Genomic DNA, 24037 nt, shown 5'->3' on the forward strand with positions numbered 1-24037 from the left:
TTAAATTCAGTGCTGCTCAGTACCTGTGATACTCAGTTCTGCACCCAGATCAGATTATGCTAGGCATGAGCCCTAATTGCTGTACTATATACTGGTTCTTCTTGTATAATTTTTCTGATGTTTTCTAGCTCTGATTGTACCAGTTTTCCACACACACACACACACACACACACACACACACGCACACACACGTTTCCCCTTCTTCTGTTTTGGTTTTTGGGCTACACCCTGTGGTGCTCAGGGTTTACTCCTGGCTCTATACTTAGGGATCATTCCTAGAAAGCTTGGGGGACCCTATGGGGTGCCAGGGATTGAACCTGGGTCAGCCGTGTGCAAGGCAAGCAGCCTACCTGCTGTACTGCTGTCCCTATTCTATTTTCTTTAGCACAAAACTGCTCCAGGAAGAGAGGCAAGGATGAGAACTGAATAGTGGGAGAAGTTGGCAAGAATATAAAAATCAGCTAAGATTGAACCAACTGATTAATTAAGAGTTAATTATATGTTCATTTAACTTCATTGTATTGGTGTCTGAGAATCTTCGGCAAAATCTGCTGCATATACTTATTTTCATTACTTCCCATCTTAGCTTCCCTCATATTTCCCTGTTTCACATACCTGGATATTTCATTATTTTTGGTCATGTGTTTAAGATAAGTTGTCTTTGTTTCAAGGCTTCCATCCACCTCACTGGATGAACACATCTCACTTTTGTCTGGATTCATGGTGGAGTAAATACATTTTTCACCTTCAAAAGTCAGTGTTAAGTTTGAGATGGTGACATGTTTTGAAGGTTCTTTGAATTCACTCTTATTTCTTGAGTCTCGTAGACATCCAGGCTTCAGAATGTTTTTTACTTCCTATAGATATAATAAGCAGTAACAAAGTAAATAACAGAAAAGTGTCAGATACAGAATATTCATGGACCTATGTCTCATACAGCCATCATATTCCATTTGTATTTACTGAATTCCCTCTGTGCACAAGTAATGAGGAGTAAAAGTGGGTAGAGTTGCCAGACCATTGAGGTGGGCCCCATTGTGGATACTGGGGCTGGCAACATGCAGATATAAAATAGCACATGCCAAATCTCATGTGTTCATGTATACATTCAAACAAGAATATCAGCATTTAATTATTATAGTACTTTCTTTTCCTGAATTGTCAGAATGTTTTGTACAACTGCCTTGCCAGCTACTTACTCATTAAACTGAGGTTGCTCTTGGTTTAAAAACCTCTAATAGGTAATAAGAGTTGGTGGTTCATACTAATAGTAAAGAATTTCTTTTTACTTTTTTTTCTTTTTGCTTTGGGGCTATACCAACTTCTTATGGGGTTACTACTGTCTCTGTACTCAGAAATTACTCCTGGTGGGGATCAGGGGACCATATGGGATCCCAGGAATTAAACCTGGGTTGGCTGCATGCAAGCCAAACACCCTACCTGCAGTTCCAACGCTTCGGCCCCAAGAATTTTTTCAACAGATGTAGAATCTATGTCTAAGGTTTAATACTCTAACATTGCTTTCATTTTCCTCATTTCCTGGATTGTGTTGATACCCCATGTCTCCCTGTCATTTTACCTTTTTAGAATGTCTCAGACCTAAACATTGTTTGTGAAAACCATCCATCCCTTTTCCCCATAATCTAGTTTATCACATCTATAAAATGCTTCTTTGGAGATAATACCATTATTTTCTTCCTTAAAAACACTTTATTTTTTTCTTGAAAATGAACATAATACACATTTTATAGAGAATGTTTAGAAAACATTACAAGACCTAAAATGAAAGGGAGTACATTATTGCTTGCTTCATGCCACAGACCAAAAACAATCATTTTTATGGTACATTTTCTGTTCTTTTCATCCATTTGTTGAGTTTGTTTGTGTTTGCTCTCTGATCATAGTGAAGTTCTTTACCCTACATTTTTTACTTAATGATTTTACTATAAACATTTTTTTCTGTTCTGGGGCCATACCCAGTAGTGTTCAGGACTTACTCCTGGCTCTGTGCTCAGGGATAACTCCCGGCTGTGCTTGGGGACTGTATGTGGTATCAGGGATTGAGGTGCAAGGCAAGCACCCTACCCATTGTACTATCTCTCTAGCCCTATAAATTTTATGTCATTAAAATTGTGTGAAACCTTTTTGTTTTCAAAATAAAATCATTTTTATGAAAGCTACATTTAGAAGTATAAAGAAAGTATAAATTGCCTATAATCCCACAATATAAAAATAAATTTAACAATATGACCTGCTCATTTCTTATTGTCTGCATATATACATGTAATTTTAGGTAAGAGGATCATAATATTCATCTCAGTATTTTATTATAAACATTTTTCTATGCATTATATAAAGCTCTACAATTTATAAAGCTCTACAATAGGTTTAGGCACATTCCTTGCATGCAGTCAACCACAGTTTGATCTCTGGCACCATATGGTCTCTGCCTTTACCTCCCTTCTTGAGAATTGCTAGGAGGGGCCTCTAGGCCTCCTGAGCACTGCCTGACAGGGCCTCCAACCCTATCAACCCAAGTATTTACAACTGTTTATACAGAATAGACATATATTTAACAGAAGTTAACTGAACACCTATAGTCTTGGCTGATACTCTTGAAGATCAATAGCTATTTGCCCTTCCTGGATTTATTAGATCCACTTAGCTATTTCCTATGTTTAGGTGACCTCATTTAATATTCACTAAATAAAAATAGAGAGACAGCTTCACATGTTGAACACATGCCTGGGTTCAATCCTGAGCAGTGCATATTACCCTGTGCACCTCTGAAAGGGACCCCAGAGCACAGAACTGGGAGTATCCCCAAGCACTGTTGAGTGTGGTGCAGAAAACAATAACAAAATATTTATGAAAGATTCCCATTATTTAATTTTTGTAAATATTTTCTATGATCATATCACCCTGACTGCACCCAATTTTGTCTAATTTTTATAAACATGGTATAGATGTGGTATGATTGATTTATTTTCCTTTTCTTTATTTTCCTTCCCAAATTGGTATCTTGGTAGGTAATACCTCATCTTATATTTCAGATGAATTACTTATAAAATACTCTTAGAATCTGAATCACTGAGTCAAAAGGACCTTGATTCTTAATGATTTTAGAAATATTTGCATCAATTCTCATCCCGATTACACATCTGTATAAATTTCAAATTGACTATACTTACACACATGTTCACTGTTGATAATATATTTTGTGGTTACTGTTGTTGAATTTTGGGGGGAACTAAACTCGCTATGATCAAGGATCACTATGGTAGTGCTTGAGTAATTTAATGCAGTGTTAGTAATTTAATTAGGGTCAGTAATGTGAACCCAAGGGCCTAAATCACTGTGTATTTTTAAATCTGGCCCTATTTATTCTCTTAATGGTTTCATAGGTGATATTGTTGTTAAGTTCTCAAGTCTTGATTATTAGTGAAGTTAAAACTTTCCCAATTATCAGCAGTTTTTTTTCTGTAAAATGTCTATTCTAGCCCTTTGTCATATTTTTGTTGTCACCCACTCTACCTTGGACATTTTTTTTGCAGCAATCTCCATACTTACCTATTTACCTACAACCTATCCTGCCATCATATTAAGACAGTTAAAAACACAGTTCAAATAAAATAAAGTTAAAAAAATGCAGAGTGAGGAGAAAAAAACAAGTTCTTTCATTCTCTTACATGGAGGCCTTTGGTGGCTAATATTTACCAATGGGTTAAGTCCATACTTATAAAATTTGTCATTCAAGATTTGCTAGCTATTTTCTAATCCTGTATTAAAAGTATGTGTGGTTGGTGGTTGCTTTTTAGCTTGTTTTGGGGTCCACTGGGGATATTCCAAGCTCAGGGGTTGCACTAAGTTCTTAGGGGATCACTCTGCATACAAAGTATTCACCCCTGCCCATTGGGTCATATCTCCATCCATTCTTATATTCTAATATTCTCTACTTCTCTCTCTACTTCTCTCTCACTTCTCTCAGTCTCATCGTCCAGTCAAACCGAACCATTCTCAGTTGTGACTCTTTATTTTTCCATTTTCTGGTCTTTCCTATTTTCACTATTACTTTAACCTGCTGAAATTTCACCAAATCCTTCAAGGTACTGAGTAATTTTATAATCACTTAAATCTTAAGTTAAACCATATGTGATATTAATATCCTCATCCTAGAAATGAGGAACCGAGGCTCATATAGGTTCAGTGAATCAACTAATATGTAGCAGGGTACATATTACATAGGGTACTTATTACTCAACTAATAAATAGACTGTCTAACCTAGGTCTTCTAATTCCAAAGTTCTTTCCTCCCCATCATAGTATTCTGATACCAGAATAAATCTGAAGGTGATGATAGTGACTTCCAATCTAATGAGATCATATATTACAACTCTTCACTAGATTTCACTAGATTTTAGAAATCTTTTCACTAGATTTCAGTGCCAAAAAATCTCTCTGTGGAAGTGATCAAATCTTCAGGCTGAGGAAATTAGTACAGGGGATAGGGTGCAAGTAGACCTGAATTCTATCATTGGTACCAGATGGCCTCCCAAGCACACCATGTGTGGCCTTGGAGGCCCCTGAACACCACTCAGGTGACCCTGGAGAAATCCAGCAATGCAGGACCCAAGTTACTGGCATATTCGGATCCTTGGCTGAGTATTACTAGGAGTGAGCCCTTGGTCCCCTGAGCGCCACTGGGTAGGGAAGCCCCCTGTCCCCAACAAAAACCAAAAAACAAAAACCAAAATATCGGATGTCAGTGTTACTTATTGTAAGTGCCACAGGATTTTGATATTCAATTTTAGGAAGCTAACTAAGAAGAGTAATGTTAACACTCTTGTTCTCAATTATCAGAAAATAGTCTTTCATGTCATGTACCTTTTCTTCCTTTGTGCACTCTTTTATGTCATCATTTTCAAATACTACTGTGACAGTTGAGGCAGCTTTGATCTCACAGGCATCTTGGACCTCTATGACTTCCGTGACAATATTTATATCTGGGACCTCTGTGACTTCATTTTCTGGAATATCTGTAACATCGGTGACATAAGTGTTCCTGGTGACATCGGAGAAGTCTACACTTTCAGCAGCATGTTCACATGCACTTGAGTGCCTGCATGGGGGCTGGTCTTCTGTGAACGCCACAAAATCCATGATATCTGTTGAACATGTATTGTCTGTGCTGTTTGTGATTTCTGAGAGGCTTGAGACTTCTGACATTTTGGAAGCTTTGGCTTTCTCCTGATTTAGAAAGGAGATGAGCTCTACCCATTGATAAAACAAAGTGTCCTGGATGCATGCAGGGGCGCAGAGCTGAAGGTAGTAGGCTTTTCGACTCACTAGCTTTATTTTCAGTCGCATTTTATCAAAATCATGCACACTAAGAGTAACAAACTGTAGAGGAAGAAACCTGCAATCAAAATGCAAATGTTATCCGGAGCTATGATTTGAAACCTATCAAAAGACCTTTCTATAAAATGATTTATTTTTATTGAATCACTGTGAGATACACAGTCAAGTTGCTCATGATTGGGTCTCAGTCATACAATATTTCAACACCTGTTCCTTCACTACTGTACATTTTCCAACACGAATATCCTCAGTCTCCCCCCAACCTTCTACCTCTATGGCAGAAACTTTTTCCTCACTGCCCCCCTCTCTCTCCTCAAAAGACCTTTTTGTTCATTCTTTTTCTTTTGGGTGGTACTGGGGATTGAATCTTACACACACAAAGCAAGGGTTCTACTGCTAAACCGTATTCCTAGCCTCTCTACTTCTGCTTTATAGCAGCTGAAGAGATTTAGTAAAATAGTTTGTCTCCCAGGCAGGCCTGGGTAGTGGCAGTCATGGAATGGGAAGTACTAACTCGTAGCCACAATGAACCCAGGTGTGGTGCTTAGCTTCTGCGGTTCAAATCTTTTTGTAGGAGGGTGGGACCAAGGTGATGAAAAAGAAAACAAAGTTTAAAATTCCCTGCATTTCCAACCCCCCCAAAAAAAAAGTATGGACATAAGTCATTACTAGGCCTCACCTTGAAAAACTAATCAGAGACCAGTGAGCAGCTACAGAGGTGTCTCTGCTAGAAAAACTACTGGAACAGAATTTGGAGGCATAGCTGAGTAGCTTCCCTCCTGCTCTAAGGGAGGGAGTGGTTGCCAGAAGAGACAGAGAACTGAGACCAGAATGTTCCCCAGGTCCAGGTGTCAGGCAGTGCCTATACATGGGGTCTCCCAGCAAGGGGTGGGGAACTCAGAGCCCAGAGGGAATGGGAGATCTCCACTGTGGGTGGTCACAAACCTTCCATGAGCACTCGAGGGCCCAAAGCAGAGGATCAATGGCTTTACAGCTTCAGAAGTCCCTCCCCTCCCAGTCCCCATTCTGAATACAGAGTCGTGAGGGCACATCTGACATTGTATAGAATATATGGTCTCTAGGGAAGAGCGGTTAACAGCATAGACCCTCAGGCTACCTTGAATGGAGCACTAAGCAGAAGTGCACTCCAGTGCAGGTGTTCTGTGCGAACAGATGGAATGCTGGTCAGAGGAAACTGAGAAACAGGCTGGGCTTTCTCCAATGCCAGTGTATGCCTGAATGCCTACTAGTGGTTCCCAGGTTGCCCTAAACAAAGAAAACAGGCAGGTACACACTTGAGTGCAGCTGCCCCCTGGTGAACAGATAGCTTATAGCTCCAAGTTCTAAGGAACAAGCTATTTGTGAACTATGGATAGTTCACAAGGTGACAGGAATTTAAAAGGGAACTGGGAGTTGAAGAGATAACAGCAGAGGTAAGATGCTTGCTTTTCATGCAGCATATGTCAGTTCAATTCCTGGCTCCATATATGGGTCCTATGCACAGAACTAGGAGTAAGCTGAGAATACTGTGGCATGTGGCCTAAACTCATTCGCAACAACAAAAAGAAAGAAAGAAATAGAAAGAGAAGGAAAGAAAGAAAAAGGAAAAAGAAAAGGGAACTGGAAACATGTTCAAGAGGGAATGCTCTGGATGAACAGATAACAGATAGAGCACAGCTGCCCGGAATTTCCCCTAAAAACAGGCACATGCATAGGAATACAACAATTGGCAAGACGATGAAGAGGCCCTAGCTGCCAATGAAGCCTTCTCAGCTGAATGACTCTGGCTGGGGCAGTATGAAGCCAAGTCCTCTCCTCCCTGCCCCCACCTCTCAAGGTGGAACAGACTTGGCTCATAGCTATCTGTGGTCATGTACAAGTCTGATTTCTCTTACCATAACCATCTGGGTATTTTGAAGCTGGTGAAAGAGCATCCATAGCTATCAGAAATCATTAGTGTCTGGGGATATGGTGCCACCAGCAGGTCAACCTGTACTGTGGGGTGAGTGCATCAGCAGCCTGATGGTGCTTTCAGACTTCCAGACACCCCAAAATTGCTGCTGTGCCTTTTGACCAGACCCCAACAACTTGGGGCCAAATTTACCAAGAAATTAAAAGGACAAAAGTCAGGTATGTGGGAGTCACCCACAAACCACCTCCGGCTCAGCTATATATGTGCATTTATTGGCCTTATTTTAGAGACCCATAAAACTCGAAAGAGACCAAAAGACACAGTTAGGGCCTATAGCGCAGAGGTAGGTGGGAACCTGTGACTGAGAGCCGCAGGCCCGCTTGGATTAGGATTGGGCCTCCTCCCCCCTGGCCCCCAGTTTTCTAGTATCTTGACAGTCACACCCACAAACTGCCCCCAGCGCCATGTAATCTCATGAATGACCAAAACCCAGGGACTATAAACTAAAACTCCTGAAAGAGAGCACCACAGAATGTCCTGATCCTGTACCAGGCTGACTTCACCAGGGCGCCCCAGAGGGGGGTGGGTGAAAAGCCCTCCCCACCCAAAGGCACCCAGCTCAGACAGCCAAAACACTCCAGAACCCAACTGCCACCATGCTCAAGGCCGCTCCCCACGTGCTCGGGCAAAGCCTCATGCATGAGTGAAGTCCTATGGAACCCAGGTAATGAGGAACTTTGTGACCTTCAACGGGACCAGGAGCGGAGACCCTCTGCCTGCTTTCCCCAGTCTCTGGCGACCCTGGGGTCATGCCCATAAGCCACCTCCTGCCGGCACCAGATCTCATCATCGGCCACGATCCAGATCACAACGGTTGCTTCTCTCAAAAGGGAGCATAACATGAGGCCACCCATAACCATGCCACCGGACTCCGCACCAGGCTGTTTCACACCGGGTGCCCCAGAGGGGGGTGGGTGAGAGCCTTCCCCACCCCAAGGGATCCAGCTCTGGCAGCCAAAAACCTCCACAACCCAACCGCCCAAGGCTTCTCCCCACGTGCTTGGGCCAAGTCTCATATATGAGTAAACATATTCCTGGACCATGTGGCTGCTTTTGTGGCTGTGCGACATCATAAAACACTCCCTACCCATTCTCTATAACTACCACACCACAATTGATGGGATTCAGATAGTAGGCAATAAACCATAGAGGGAAATATATATATGAATATATACATATTTTCAGATATATATATATATATATATATAGCAAAGCTCACATCACCCAAACTTTAACAACATGTTAGTGATATCCTATAGAATGTCTTAATGGCTCCTGCCAAAATGGAACAATCTTCACAGTTTCCTATATGAAAACTTTTATGTAAACATGTTCAGCAGTTCTTCATAACAGACAATACAAAATACATTATTTCGGTTGTGTTTTGAGACCAGGACTGAGGTTTGAGATGGAAACATCCTGAATTTGGTGGTGGGAAGGTGTAATGGTGGTGGGATTGGTGTTTGAATATTGAATGTAATCAAACATTGTGAACTAACTTATAAAATTAAAAAATGTTTAAAAATAAAAAAATAAATAATAATTAAAAAAGTAATGTGGAGTTCATGCCCAATTCAATCAACTTAATCAATGGCTAAATAAATGGCAGTGCTCCTACATTATATAGAAAAAGGAAATCATTAGTGTCACAGGTACTAGTCTATCTTGTGAATAGGAACATTGATTTTTCTGCTTGGAACAGTTTGGACCTTCATCTTTAGGTCCCATGCAGTACTGGTAATAATGTAAAAATGAAGAAATTCAGCCACAACAGATGATGACAAAAAAAGTCCAGGCAGAACTTTAATTATATCAGATCTTTCTAAATTGCCTGAAGAAGACTACAACAACAATCCTCACAAAGTTAAATGATCTGAAACAAAATCATCTGAACAGAGAATCAATAGCTTGAAGAGACTCTGATAGAAAAAAGAAAAAAAATGGAAAGAATGTATTTAAACAGTAATGAAGGATCTAAAGAATATATTAGTAAGTCTCAACAGCAGAATACAAAAGCTAAACATCAAATCAGTGACCTTATGACAGGTCACACACCATTTATGAAGAAGAGGTGACAGAAAAGACAGTAAGACCGAATGAAGAGGATTGAAGATATATATTTGATATTATCAGGAGGAACAACTTCAGACTCAAGTAATTCCAGAAGGAGGGGAGAGAGGGAAAGCAAAGAATGGCAGACTGAATAAATAATAGCTGAGATGTTCCCAATCTGAAGGAAACTGATGCATTGATCCAGAAAATCCAAAGAGCTTCCAAGAGTATCTCGCCCGCATGGCAGAGCCTGGCAAGCTACCCGTGGTGTATTCGCTATGCAAAAAACAGTAACAACAAGTCTCACAATGGAGACATTACTGGTGCCCGCTCAAGCAAATCTATGAGCAACGGGATGGCAGTGACAGTGACAGTGACCAATCAAAACAAGTCGAAGGGAGGCCAGAGATGCAGGAGTCCCTGGCTCAATCTTTGGAACCGCAAGATTCCCCAAGTGCTTGGGGAGCCCCAGAAGTGACTCATAAGAAAACAAAACAAAACAATATAAAGTCAAAAAGAACATCAAAGGACATCATAATAAAAATAGCAAGGCCCAAAGACAGAGATTTCTTAAAGCAGCAAGTGCAAAGCAAGGACTCATATATAAGGAAGCAACATAAAACTCACATCAGATTTCTCAAATAAAATTTACAAGCTAGAAAAGAATAGTACAATATATTCAAAGTACTAAATGAAAAGAACCTCCAAAAGAAAGCTATTTACTCTTCAAGGTAATCACTCATATTTGAAGGAGTGATGAAGTGAATTTTTTCACATCTAAATCAGCTCTGCAAGGATACTGAATGGCCTCATATAAAAAGGAAATATGAAATGGGAAAAACCCAAATCCTCTTTAAAAAATAGCATCAATGTGCCTTTTCCTACCAGCAGAGCTGTGGCTGCCACCTTTTCAGACCCTATTGGACAGCCAGATATGAGACTGCAGTGATGAGACTGAGACCTCATCGGATGGGGGGTGGAACCGGCCCCTCTCCCCCTCCCCCAGTGAGGCCCCAAATGGCCACCCATGAACGGCTCCTCTGGCTCTTGAACAGCCACGATCCCAGAGGCACACAGACCAATCTCAGAACCCAGCGGCTTTTGGCAGAAATGCATCTGGACTGAGCATTAAACTATGGCACCGTGCCACCCTGGGTGGTGAAAGGTGTTTGTCCCTTCCGCCTTTTCCCTCCGGCAATGTGGTGGCCACCACCTTTTCAGAGCCTACTGGACAGCCAGGTATGAGACTGCAGTGACGAGACTGGGGTCTTATGGGATGGGGGTGGAACTGGCCCCTCTCCCTGCCCCAACGAGGCCCCGAGTTGCTGCCCACAAACCGCTCCTCTGTCTCCTGAATGGCCATGATCCCAGAGGCACACAAACCAATCTCAGAACCTAGAGGCTTTTGGCAGAAATCCCTCCAGACTTATTACTAAAATATCAGAAATACAAAATCCCGTTTTGGATTGTGGCCATGCGACTATTGTATGTCTTCATAACCAGCAATAGAAAACAAATTATCTAATAATGCCTTTTTTGGCAGGTCTGATTGTTGGAGAAAATTCCAAATAATAATGGTGGGTCTTTTGTTGAAATATTGAATGTGATCAAAGTGGAGTAAAGTAGAAATCATCTGCCACACAGGCAGGGGGAGGGATGGGATGGAGGGCATACTGGGGTTCTTGGTGGTGGAAAATGTGCACTGGTGTTTGATCATTGTGTGACTGAGACTTAAACTGGAAAGCTCTGTAACTGTTCTCACAGAGATTCAATAAAAATAAATAAATAAATAAAATATCATCAATGGACTGGAATGATAGTATAGCAGGTAAAGTGCTTGCCTTGCATGCAGCCAACCTGAGTTCAATCTCTGGCACCCCACATGGTCCTCTGAGCACTGCCAGGAGTGATCCCTGAGCAGAGTCAGTAGTAAGTGCTAAGCACTGCCAGATATGGCACCCAAACAAACAAACAAACACAAACAAACAAAAAATGGCATCAAGATCCTTAATCTCAAAGGCCCATGTCCCACCACCACCACCATGACCATGTAAGCTCATATACCAGCTTTGTTCCAGGGACTTGTAAACAAATCTCAAAAGAGATCAACTAGCCACAAAAATTTCTCAGACACCCACTCCTGGCTGAGACCTCTGAGGCAATCTTGGATAGGGGCAGGCCAGGTCTCACCCTAACAAAGCCCTGACAGCTGCTCCCACACCCCAATGCCTCCAGCTGAACTGCCCAATTCTGAATTTCCTGGAGAGAACATTATCTCCAAACTCTACAATACTGTCATCCTAGTAGGGGCATACCAGATTGAATGGAATGCAACATAGAAGCCAACTAATCTCAAGTAATGAAAACATTAACACAGAAGGTTTGACTTGCAAGAGTAGTTTAGTAAACCCTCAGACAAAGACAATGTCCCCATGGTGAGATACAACAATTTTCACAAAATTTCTTCCATAAAATATTTTTTGATCAGCTAAATATTTTTACCTAGTGGTAACAAACAATATAAAATAAACTATTGTGGGTCTGCTAATGTGGCAGGTTTGAGGAGTGATTGGGAAAACGGAGATAATAATGGAGGGAAGGTGACTGTGGTGGTAGGATTGGGGTTGGAATATTGAACACCTAGAACAAATGATCATGTACAAACTTTGTAGACCATGGTGTTTAAAACAAAGTGGGAAAAAATCCTTCGTATCAAAAATGTATCTAAATGCCACGGACTAAACTATTTCATCAAAAGGTACAGAGTGGCTGAATGGATCAGGCAATAAAATGCAAGAAGATGGTCTCATATAAAAAAGAAATATTACGGCCTGAGCGACATCAGGGTGGGTGCTCGATTTGCACCCAACCAACCAAGATTTGATCCCCAGTATCCCACATGGTCCCCTGAGTACTGCCAGGAGTAATACCTGAATTTAGAATCAGGAGTGACTCATGAGCATTGCTGAATGTGACTCAAAAAGTAAAAAAAAAAGTTAAATGGAAAAAACAAAAATCTTCTTTAAAAAATGGCATCAATGGGCTGGAATGATAGTACAGCAGGTAAAGCGCTTGCCTTGTATGCAGCCAACCTGGGTTCAATCCCTGGTTGTAAGAAGCTTCAGCTTCTTACAAGAGACACACTTGAACTCTCACCACAACACAGATTCAGGTAAAAGACTGAAAGACAATCATAAAAGTTAATGGTATACTAAAATCAGGAGTGGCTATACTTACATCACACTAAATAGATTAAAGTTAAAAAGAGAGAGAGAGAGAAAGGGATAGAGACATTACATACTTGTTAAGGGATCAACAGATTAACCAAATAAAGTTATAGGAAATTTTATAAAGCAAGTTTATGATAGATTAATGGCAACACAATAGTAGTAGGAGATTTGAACTTCCTACTCATAATTGGGCAGATAAACCACACAAAATATCATTAAGGAAACAAGATCTGTATAAGATGACTAGTTAGAACTGGTATTAATAAACATGTACATGGATTAATAAATTCCACCACTATAAAACCCAATATATGGGCTGGAGGAATAGTACAAGAGTTAAAGTGCTTGTCTTGCATGCAGCTGACCTCATTTTTGATCCCTGGTATTCCAAATGGTCCCCTGAGCATTGTCAGAAGTCATTCTTGAGCAGAGAGCCAGGAATAATCTCTCGGCATCACCAGGTGTGGCCCCAACATCTCCCCCTTGGAAAACACTCAAAAAGTGTTTTTTATTGAATGTCAAGTACACTAGTGAGGATACAAAAGCAAACTAAGTGTTCAATGACAGATGAGTGAATTAAAAAAACTGTGGTATTGGGGCCAGAGCAACAGTACAGAGGGTAGGGCATTTGCCTTGCATGCAGGCAACCTGGGTTCAATCCCCTAAGCACCACTAGGAGTAAATCCTGAGTGCAGAGCCAGGAGTAACCCCTGAGCACTGTCTGGTGTGATCTAAAAAGAAAAAAAATAACAAACATTTATCAGGGGTTAGGGTGGGTAGAGGGTAGATGACATAGAGGAGGGTGCATTATGACAACATTAGTTGAAAATGATCACTATGGACAAGAACTGAGTGTTGAAAGTAGGTAAAGTAGGTAAAGGGATATACATGATAACCTTTTAGCATCTTTATTGCAAACCATAACGCCTAAAATGAGAGGAGAGAGAGAGAAAGAGAGAGAGAGAGGTGTCTTCTATAGAGGCTGGTGTGGGAGAGGTAGAGACTTGGTGCTGGGAAACTATGCTGGTTGAGGGATTGGTTTTGGAACATTGTATGACTGAAATCTAATCATGAACAGCTTTGTAATGGTCTATCTCATGGTCATTCAATATAATGAAAAATTAAATAAAAAACATGAACATTATCAAAATGTTAAAGAAGCCATTGCATATACACATAGTGAAATGTTATGCAACTATGAAAAAATATAAACTATTGCAGCTTGCAGAAACTTTGAAGGAACTGGAGGGTATTATATTGAGGAGTGAGATAAAAGGGAGAACAGTGATGAATGATTTCACTCATCTGTGGTTTTTGGAGAAACAGAACACGGGGACAGACAATACCAAATGATGACAAATGTTTGGTCTTTGTAGAACTGAGAGGTGTGGTGGTGGTGGTGAGAAGATGGACTAGTGGTGCCATAAAGATGGTAGTGGTGGGTCTTAAGCACTTTGGTGTTGGTGAGGGTATAAAGATAGAGTGAGAGAGCAAGTGAGAGAGAGAAAGAGAGAGAGAGATGAAAAGTACTTGCCATAGAGGCAGACTGGGGGTGGGGCTGGGGGATGATGGGAGGGAATCTGGGGACACTGGTGCTGGGAAACACTTGTGTACACTTGTGGAGGGATGAGTATTGGAACACTGTATGACTGAAACCTAATCATGAACAGCTTTGTAAGGGTCTATCTCACAGTGATTCAATAAAAGTTAAATAAATAAATAAAATAAAAAAGACTTTGTATATTAAAACCAAAAAAGTTAATGCTGTTGTATTCATATTACCTGAATTACAAGTTTAAAAAAATCTTTTAATATATGTCAGGCTCTGGAGGGCCATTTCATCCTAATTCTAATCCTAAAACTCTGATGCTCTAAAAGAGTAGCAATTATCTACTACCATGAGATGTCCCATTTAATTTTGCCAAGTTGAAATTTACAGAAGAGATTTACTCTTGCACATTCAGCTAGTTAATGACTTGAAACAATACTAGAGAGAATTCTGATAAGTTGGGATAGTGAAGGGAGAAAGGGCATACTGAGAGGAATTTTTATGAATCTTCAGTTCTTTTTAATTACTAAATAATAAAAAAATAGTTTCAATGCTCACATTTGAGAGGCACAAATACTACAACTGAATATGCTCTAGACTTTTCCCCTTTGTTATTGGGGTCACATTTGAAGGTGCTTAGGGACTCTTCCTGGTTCTGTGCTTGAAGGACCATACGATGCCAAGGATTGAAACTGGGGTTCGCTCATGCAAAGCATGTGCTCAGCCTGTTGAGCTCTCTCTGGCCAAACTACACTGAACTAAAATTGGAGTGATAGAGAATATTAGCCTGGATCAGCACAAGAATTACATAAAACTTCAAGAAACATTGCAATTAACTTTCTGCTTGATGGCCAGGTTGTCACATTGATCTTTGAGACTTAGAAACTTTCATTTGGCACAAGTGAGGTGCTCCCTTGAAGCATTTGTTGCTGTAGTTTCTATTTTCAACTCCTGAGGGAAGAACATACTTTCTGAGAGATCCTTAACCTCCAACCTTTATAGCTCACCTGGTGAGTACCAGTGTCTCTGGAGATGATGATGACGTCAGAAGACTTCTGAAAAGGGGATCTGTATCTCTATTGGCGGCAGATGTTAGATGGGCTAGCAGCATCACGTTGGGAATCTTGTTGGTGTGGCTGGTAGAGCAGATGCCGACAGTCACCCAGTTGGCTCTGTTATGAAGATAAATGGATTCACCTTTCCTGTTGACCTAAGGCAGAGAATAGGAAGAGAAGTTTCCTGATAACATGCATGGCCCCTACAAATCTTGCTTATCTGAGCAAAGGAGGAATGGAAGAGAAATGAGTCATGAGGTATTTGTTCATTCAGTTCTTGTAAATTCCTGGAGTCATTCCATTTTAATGAGCAGGCAGACCCAAGTCGCAGACCCTGAGAGTTTGTTAGGAAAGGAGAACTTGTGGAGTTCATGCCCAATTCAATCAACTTAATCAATGGCTGAACAAATAGCAGTATGCCTACATTATTAAAAATATAATAAAATAAAAAAAGAAAGGAGAACTTTATTTTTATTTATTTGTGAGGGGACACTCAACAGTGCTCAGTTATTCCTGGATCTGTACTAAGAAATGACTACTGGGGATGCTCAGGGGACAGTTTCATGCAAGGCAAGTGCCTTAACCCCCATGCTATCTCTCAGGCCCAGGGAAATGAACTTTAAACAGTATGCCATTATTATTCTAAGAGGTTTTACCAAGTGTAAGTGCTACGTTAAAATAGGAGGCTGAGAGTATAGTATAAGTAATGTCATGCTGATAAATACCAACTCTTTTTCTCTGCAATGTTGGGAATTGAACCCAGGTCTCATGTATGCGAGAAACACATCTTACCATTGAGCCATATTCCTAACAACTGTCTCTTGGAATACACATATTTATAATGAATTTTACTGCTATAAAATAAGAGTATAACACAAAGAAAAAAGAAAAAATGTGCAATATTCTATTTAAAATTTAACACAGTCAATGGATTTCCACAGATGTCTTCATTAATCTTTGACAAATTCCTGTGTCCACAACCTGAAGAATATGTAATAGTAAAATGGAGTAAAATAATAGAAATAATTACTTCTGAGTATTTGTTGCCCAGTTGTTGAATATAATTTAATTGTAAATTTACACAATTTAATTTTTAATAACGGCTGTTTAATGACTGACTAGCCAATGTCTTCCAGAGTTTTTAAATGGCTAACTCCAGGACATACCTTTGGCATCGGGCTACTAGGAAAGGGTTCTCTAAGGAAGAGCTTCTAGCCGAGACCTGGAAAATGTGGGAGATCAACTGGCTGGGTGAACAAAGATGAGAAGGAAGCCAGAAAGGGCCATCCATCACTTGGTTTCAATAACTGGTTCAACAAAAACAAAAAAGTAATGTAAAAACAAATGTACTCAGAAAGAGGTTGCAGGGATCAGAAAGATGGGTCAAAGACCTGAGCACATGCTTTGTACATAGAAGACCTGGGCTTGATCCCCAGCACCACATGGTTCCCTGATCACCACCAGAAGGACCAAGCCATAAGCAGCCCAAGAGTACTGCCAGATGTAGCCCCTCCATAAAACATGAGGTTTTAACTCCCAATAATTAATGCCCCATCTACATTCATGTCCTTCTTCTTCCTTATTAACATAATTCTGATATTTGTTCAGTACTCCCCTCTCAGGGCTGACAAGGGTGAAATCCTGATTAAGTTAAATTAGTGATTCTATCACTCCCACAAGACTGTGATTGCTTTCAGCAGACTCATGTGATTCATGCATGGCCAAAGAAGCATAAGTGGGGGCCTCTTGGTCTCTCTGGAAAAACTTTCTCAGCCCTCACAGAGTAGTAAGACATATATTTAATACAATATTATTGAAGCTAAAGAAACTAGAGAAATGAAAATAACTACATCTGAAAATTTAAAAACATTTATTAATAACATTGTTTTTATAAAAAGTGTTGTGAGGATGAGATGTCTCTCTGGTACTGCATTTGGGCAGTCTTCTGAACTAGAGAGAAATAGAACAAAACAGTAGACTTGTAACTTCATTTGACATTGTATACATGGGTAACCTGTGCATTGTGGCTTTTTCACTTTATTTAAAATTATTTTTCTTCATTGTGTTTTGGCTTATGTTGTAGGGGTCACACCTGGTAGTGCTGCAGGCTCCTGGTTATTTATATTTAAGGAATTATGTGATTCCGGGGAGCAAACCCAGGGCATTACACATGCAAGGCATGTTCTCTTCCACTTGAATCACATCCCTACTTCATGTTGTTGTTTCTGAGTTTAAATTTTCAGAGAGGTGCCTCTGGCAGGAAATAACTTGTCCACTTATGGTATGTAACTATGTTTGGTTTAATGAATGCTAATTACCTCCCCTAGCATTCATTAGATCACTTGGAAATACTTAGATTAGATTATTTGGAAAGGATGCAAGAAGCAATGCAAAAAAATTGAAAACATCGTTGATGGGAAAGAGACAAGTAGGAGGTCAAGTGCACCATCAAATCATGTGTGTTCTGAGATGTCACTCATTAATGTTCCCCTAGAGTGTTCTGTAGGCGAGGAAGTGGCTGCAACACCCAGGCATCAATGCGTGCATCAATGAAAACACGGGCATTGAAGATAGGGTGTTTCTGGAGTTTCCCTGTCCTCTGTAGATTTAAATTGAGGATCAGCTTGAGAGTGTGTTTCATGTTAGCCTTGACTGTAGCATTTCTGTAAAGTTTAGGGTTAGTCCTACACCACTGAACTTTTCCCTCTATTCCTCTGTTCGAAAATTTAAATTAGAAAGTTTAGAGAAAAATGAGAAATGCTCCTCAATGCAATGAAATGTCTAATTCATAATGTAGGCACTTTTTCATGAGAAGAAAATTTTTCTCCTTGACATAATTTAGCAATTACAATTTATCTTCAGAATTAACAAAGATTCATTCATTGTGATGTCTAGCTGTGCCACAGGTATTATTTTAAAAATTTTCTCCAAATCTTTTTGTTTTTGTTTTGGGACCACATCCAGAGCTATTCAAGGATTACTCTTGGCAGGTTGGGGGTCAATATGTGGGACAGGGGATCAAACCTGGGTTGACATTGTGCAAGGCAAATACCGAACCTCTCTGGCCATGATCTCTGGAGTCTAAGAAAGAAGTTATCTAAATACTTTCCTTTGATAGGATGTTCTAAATATCACCGTATTCCTATTTTTTTCTTTTGCTTTTTGGGTCACACTGTGCTATGCACAATGGTTATTTCTGGCTCATGCACTCAGGAATTACTCCTGGTGGTGCTCAGGGGGCCATATGGGATGCTGGGAATAGAATCCGGGTTGGCCTCGTGCAAGGCAAATGTCCTACCCGCTGTGCTATTGCTCCAGCCCTCACCATATTCTCTTAATGCAATTTTGGAAAGCTTAGAATATAATGGCAATTATGGTAGAATTAGTATAGAATTACTAAATGAGAATTTGCTGGGAAAATTGAAATGAACCTTCTTATTGATTATTGATTACAACAGTGTTGTCATGGTTTTGATATTCAAAGTTACTATACCTGACCACTCATAAATTTTCCTTTAACCTTATAAATTTAAGGGGTCTTAGGTTCTAAAACTGTTCTGCTTGTCTCACACATTCCCTTCTCAAAACAATTCTATCAACCTCTTCACTTGACTTTATGAAGTTTACTGGAGTCATTATATGGTAATTCAGGGTGCAAATATTTACCTGAATAAAATTGCTCTCTAACATGGGAGGAGATATAAAAGGGGCATATTCTCCATCATTCAACGTATCTTGAAGATTTGCTGAATCCTGGGAGGATGACATGTACATATCACTTTGTTTTTTCATCTTTGTGGTAGCCTTCTTATTGATCTTCTTCATTGTGCTTGCATACAAACATACAAACATATTAAATATAATTTAAAAAGGTATAAATTATACAAAATCATATTAAATGGAAAACTTGTTTTACTGACATGACGAAGGCTTACCTCTTGGTTGTGAAGTAGTGGGTATCTATCTAATCCATGAGAATTGCTCATCTACTTTTGGGTAGAATAGAAGATGAGCAACTGGATATCTCCTGGGAAATGAATTAAACAATTGGACTTCATCTTTCATTACTAGAAATGGCAGAATTTCAAGAATGGAACAAAGTTCCCCAGAATATAATTCTGTTTGTTTTCAAAATACCACTCGTCCCTTATCACAGACTTGATGTTAGTTAAAAGAAGGAAGCCCTGTAGATATTTCTACCCTAATGCTTCCAAGCAGAGTCTTGTCTTTCCTCTAACTCAAGCTAAATGATAAATAATGATTGTCTTGTTATCATATCATATCAGAGTATGGCACACAGATATCACAGCTGCATGATATCCCATGACTTTTGAGACTGCTCATGGGAGCTAGAGAAATTTCTTGACATTCTGCTAGTTGGAACTCAGTATCTCCTTTAGGACAGCTTACACACAAACAGGAAAAGTAAGAGTCAAGAATAGTAAGGGAGTTAAATAACCAGAAGAATTCAAAGTTTCAAAAGAATCAGACAAAAAGAAAGCATATATAAGGAAAAATAAGAAAACCATCATCTAGAAAAGGAGATAATGAGGAATTACAATCAATAAAATGTACTTAGATCTTGCTACATGGCAATCACCATAGGCTTTACATCTCATTTAGTTCTGGTAACACTATGAAGTAGCATTATTTTAATATTTCATGTAACTGATGCAAAAAGGGGAAGGATAACCTACCCAAGGTTCCACAGCTTTTAAGTCCAACATCAGTATGCAGACTACTGTAACTAGATGAACTACTATCCTCTAGTTACAAGGTTCAACTCTGCCTTGAGTAACTGAAAAGAAGAATGTGAGGACGGACAGGGTCAACAGGGTCCATGATGAATAGGAAAGGTGAAAGGGAGGAAGAACCAAAAACATAGAGTAGGTAACTTTCCTTGTCTTCTTCTTCCTATTTCCTTCTATTCCTTTTTTTTATTTTTGGCACTGAATTGTTTTTTAATTAAGTTATAAGTTCAAAAGTTGAGACAAAATAAAGGGAGTCTTTACTGGTGAGGCCAGTACTCAATAAGGCAAGAAGAAAGGGGCTTCAGACTAGTGTGAAAGGTTAAGGGGCAGAATAGTGCAAGGAGGGCCCTCTACGTGGGACAGGGGAAGGTGGAAGAGATGGGTAATCAGTTATAGGGAGATGATAAAATGAATTGGAAACCATGAAAATCCATACTGACATAAATGACATCGGAGTACAAGTCTAATGAGGAACAGAACATTTAAATAGCTCAGACTGAAGAAGGCTAAAGAGACAAGATAAGGAAATACAATTTGAAACTCTGAAATGAATCCTTCAGCTTTGCAGGTCATTATTGGGACAATTAGTAAAATCTGACAGATCTCAGAGTAATATTGTATAACATGTAATGTGTAGGAACTGATTTTTGTGTGTGTGAGTGAGAGAGAGAGAGAGAGAGAGAGAGAGAGAGAGAGAGAGAGAGAGAGAGAGAGAGAGAGAGAGGGAGAGAAAGAGAGAGAGAGAGAAACTCCTGGTTTTGATTTTGGTTTTGGAATCATTCCTGGCAGTGCTTAGGAGACCGTATGGGATGCCAGGAATTGAACCTAGGTTGGTCTCATGCAAGGCAAATACCCTACATGCTGTACTATTGCTCCAGCTCCAACATGAACTGATTGGAGGGCTTTATTTTGGTTGTGTTGGAGAATGTCCTTGATCATAGGATATACTTACAAAAGTACATGGGATTATAGGTTATCAAACTGTAAAATATTATCAAAAGATCCAGGGAAAAAGCTTTTTACTTTTCTTGTAATATTTGTGTTAAGTTTATGATTGCTTAAAAATTGAAGGAAATAATGCAAGAAATGAGGAAGTACAAGAAGGTAAGGAGGAGATAACTGGAGAGGGAAGACAGAGAAGTTTTGAGATCTAAATCAAGAGTACAAAAAGCTTTACTTAGCCATTTCAGGTTTCCAAAGAGAGCTTTGCAACAACAATGGAACAATTCTCACAGTGATAGAATGGTTAGGGGAAACAAGCACAGAAATGCTGTCATCTTTGTTTTCTCTTCTCCATTACTTATCCAGTGGAACAACTTTGCAGACTTACAGAATCAGAGGTCTCAGCAAGTGTTCATAATTGTATTTTAAAAATCTTATATAAGGCATCATTAAAAGAATCATTTAAAAAGTAAGGAAAAGGTATGCTGGATGAAGGAAAGCAAAAATCAGTGAATTTTTGGGTTAGAGTTACAAACTATATCTCAGCAACTGTTCACTCTTTCCAGAAGTCATGAGTTTTTACATTTTGTCTCTCAACCCATATACTCTTATCTCTGTGCACATCCTTTCTTGAGATCTACGAAGAACTTTTTGGAACACTGGGTTTTAAGAGGGGAAAAAGGAAAGAAGGAGGAAGCCAGGGAAAGTGAACTAAATAGAATAGGAAGGGACAGAGAAAGAATTAAAAAGGAAAGAGCAATGACTTTGTTCATATGGGGACATACATTAAGAAAATGTATCTTACCTCAACTCAGGACTAAGTCAGAATTGTCAGTTGGAAGCAAAGTTTTTAAACTTACTTCAGTTTGTGTTTCCTTTTCATGATGCAGTCTTTTGTAAAACAAACAAATAAACAAAATATAAGTGAAGAAAATCTCAATACTAATTCTCACTCTTACTTCAAACATGATATCTGTGTCTTCAAGCTCTCTAAACTAGGTTAGTAAGATGCCAGAACACTGCTATCCACTCTTGATGATGATCCTGGACATGTTCTTTCGGTGAACTGAAGTGGGGAATGCTAAGTCTGTTGTTTATAGTTGGCCTTACCTGACAAACAGGGAAATCCTGGGTTCCTCTAGCCAATGAAGATATGAAGATATCTGATAATGTGATGAAGTGAAAGACCCAAACAGCCTTTCAACAGAGGGCTTTTTTTTAAATTTTTATATAATTTATTTATTTTTAATTAGAGAATCACCATGAGGGTACAGTTACAGATTTATACACTTTTGTGCTTATACTTCCCTCATACAAAGTTCGGGAACCCATCCCTTCACCAGTGCCCATTCTCCACCACCCGTAGACCCAGCGTCCCTCCCACCCTCCCCAATCCCATCTCCCCCCCACCCCACCCTGCCACTGTGGCAGGGCATTCCCTTCTGTTCTCTCTAATTAGCTGTTGTGGTTTGCAATAAAGGTGTTGAGTGGCCTAACAGAGGGCTTTTTGGAGCCTGCTAATTTTTTTTTTTTCCTGTAAAAAGCTAGAATGACTATGCAATGCTCTAATGTCTTCTATCTTCCCATAACATATTTCCTTTCCTTAAGAGTTTTTACTTCAGGAAAGCCTGGACCAGGGAACTGCAGTTGTAATCACTATGAGAACTCAAGTGCTATAAGATCAGCATGAAAAGTGGTATGGTGGGAATACCATGGGTTTTGGAATTAGATAGATCCAGGTTCTGGATATTTAGACTCAGCCTGGTATTTCTCTCACCTTGAACTCATTACTTAACATCTTTGAGCTACAGAAAGAGGATAATATGACCCAACTAAATTCAGTGTTGGGATGGCTGAACACATAGGTGAAGAGAAAACACTAGGCACCATGTTTATCACGAAGTAAACACCAAAGTAATGTCTGTGTTGACCTACCACATATGACTTGTGTCTAAAAGTATAAATCTACTCAGCATTTGCTTGACCGAGTTCCTTTTTGTTCACTATTAGTTTCTTGACTCACAAAACCTCATACATTTTAAGAAACATTTATTGTTAACAACTCTGAGGTGGAATGTGCCTTCTGATTTATTTCTGCTAGTGTAGGAAGCGATCATATATAATGGTTGTCAGTTGGCTGCATAGGTAGGAACTTTGTCATAGTTGTTTCCACTCTATATATTGATTGTACTACATTTGTTGTATTTCATTGTCACTTGAAATGTGTTCCTGAAAATTGTTTTTGATAGCTTCTGATAATATTGTTAGTTCTAGGACAAAACTTGGGGAATGCATGTTAGACACTTGGAAGCCCTAAAGTCTACAGGAAATCCTTCAGCTTTAAGGAAGCTAAGGATGAAGACTGGGCCCCTGGCTCAGTGGTGGAGCACCTGTCTTGCATGAGGTACCTCACACTTGACAGGCACAATGCCCTCTCTCCCAGATTCATCCAATTATTCTGGTCAATTAGTTGAGACAACAAGACAACATTTTTTTCCCAGTCACACTTGGCAGTCCTCAGAGGCTATTCCTGGCTCTGACCTCAGGAGTGATTCCAAATGGTGCTCAAAAAAAGTGCTCAGGATTTGAAACAGGTTGCCATGTTCAAGGCAAGTACCCTACTTCTTGTACTGTCTCTCTGGCGCAAGACTGCATTATTCTTTTTTAAAAAAATTAATTTTAAAATTTATGTTTACTAAAACACAGTGATTTACAAAGTTACTCATAATCAATTGGATCAGGCATGCAATGTTCCAATATCAATCCCACCTCCAGTGTTACCTTCCTCCACCAATTTCCCCAGTTTCCCTCCCCCATCAGCAATCCCCCTTAGCAGGTACTAAACAAATTTATTTCATATTGCTTACTATAAGAAAACTTAGAAGAATGGCAAACGCAATTATCAGAAAATAAATCAATAAAAGTAAATTTGTGATAACTGATTGCTGTATGATTTTAACCTATGTAAATAAAATTAAAATAATGGATACTCTCATTTATATAGCAAAGCTTTCAACTCTTGTATCTAAAATATATTGCACTAACTTATTTTGTACTTGGGTCTCATTATGGTAATAATCCTGTTTTCCCTATCATTAAAAAACAATAAAAATGTTTTGGAGTTTACA

At 39.5% G+C, this 24037-nt stretch overlaps 1 protein-coding gene across 1 annotated transcript; it reads right to left on the reverse strand.

The window, feature by feature from the left end:
• Window positions 1-503: 503 nt before the first annotated feature.
• Window positions 504-19041, reverse strand: GARIN2 (golgi associated RAB2 interactor family member 2). Its single transcript, XM_004612420.2, has 4 exons — window positions 18883-19041; window positions 15169-15371; window positions 4885-5416; window positions 504-857 (listed from the first exon to the last, which is right to left on the reverse strand). The coding sequence occupies exons 1-4, from the start codon at window positions 19039-19041 to the stop codon at window positions 504-506; spliced, it is 1248 nt and encodes a 415-aa protein (XP_004612477.2).
• Window positions 19042-24037: the final 4996 nt, after the last annotated feature.

Source organism: Sorex araneus, chromosome 3, assembly GCF_027595985.1.
Source record: "Sorex araneus isolate mSorAra2 chromosome 3, mSorAra2.pri, whole genome shotgun sequence".
Taxonomy (NCBI): domain Eukaryota; kingdom Metazoa; phylum Chordata; class Mammalia; order Eulipotyphla; family Soricidae; genus Sorex; species Sorex araneus.

Coding starts and splice junctions, on each gene's coding strand:
- GARIN2 (XM_004612420.2), bottom strand. CDS start 19,041: ATGAAGAAGATCAATAAGAAGGCTACCACAAAGATGAAAAAACAAAGT. Junction 15,372..18,882: donor TAGAGAGCAATTTTATTCAG/GTAAATATTTGC, acceptor TCTCTGCCTTAG/GTCAACAGGAAAGGTGAATC. Junction 5,417..15,168: donor GAGACACTGGTACTCACCAG/GTGAGCTATAAA, acceptor TTTTGATTGCAG/GTTTCTTCCTCTACAGTTTG.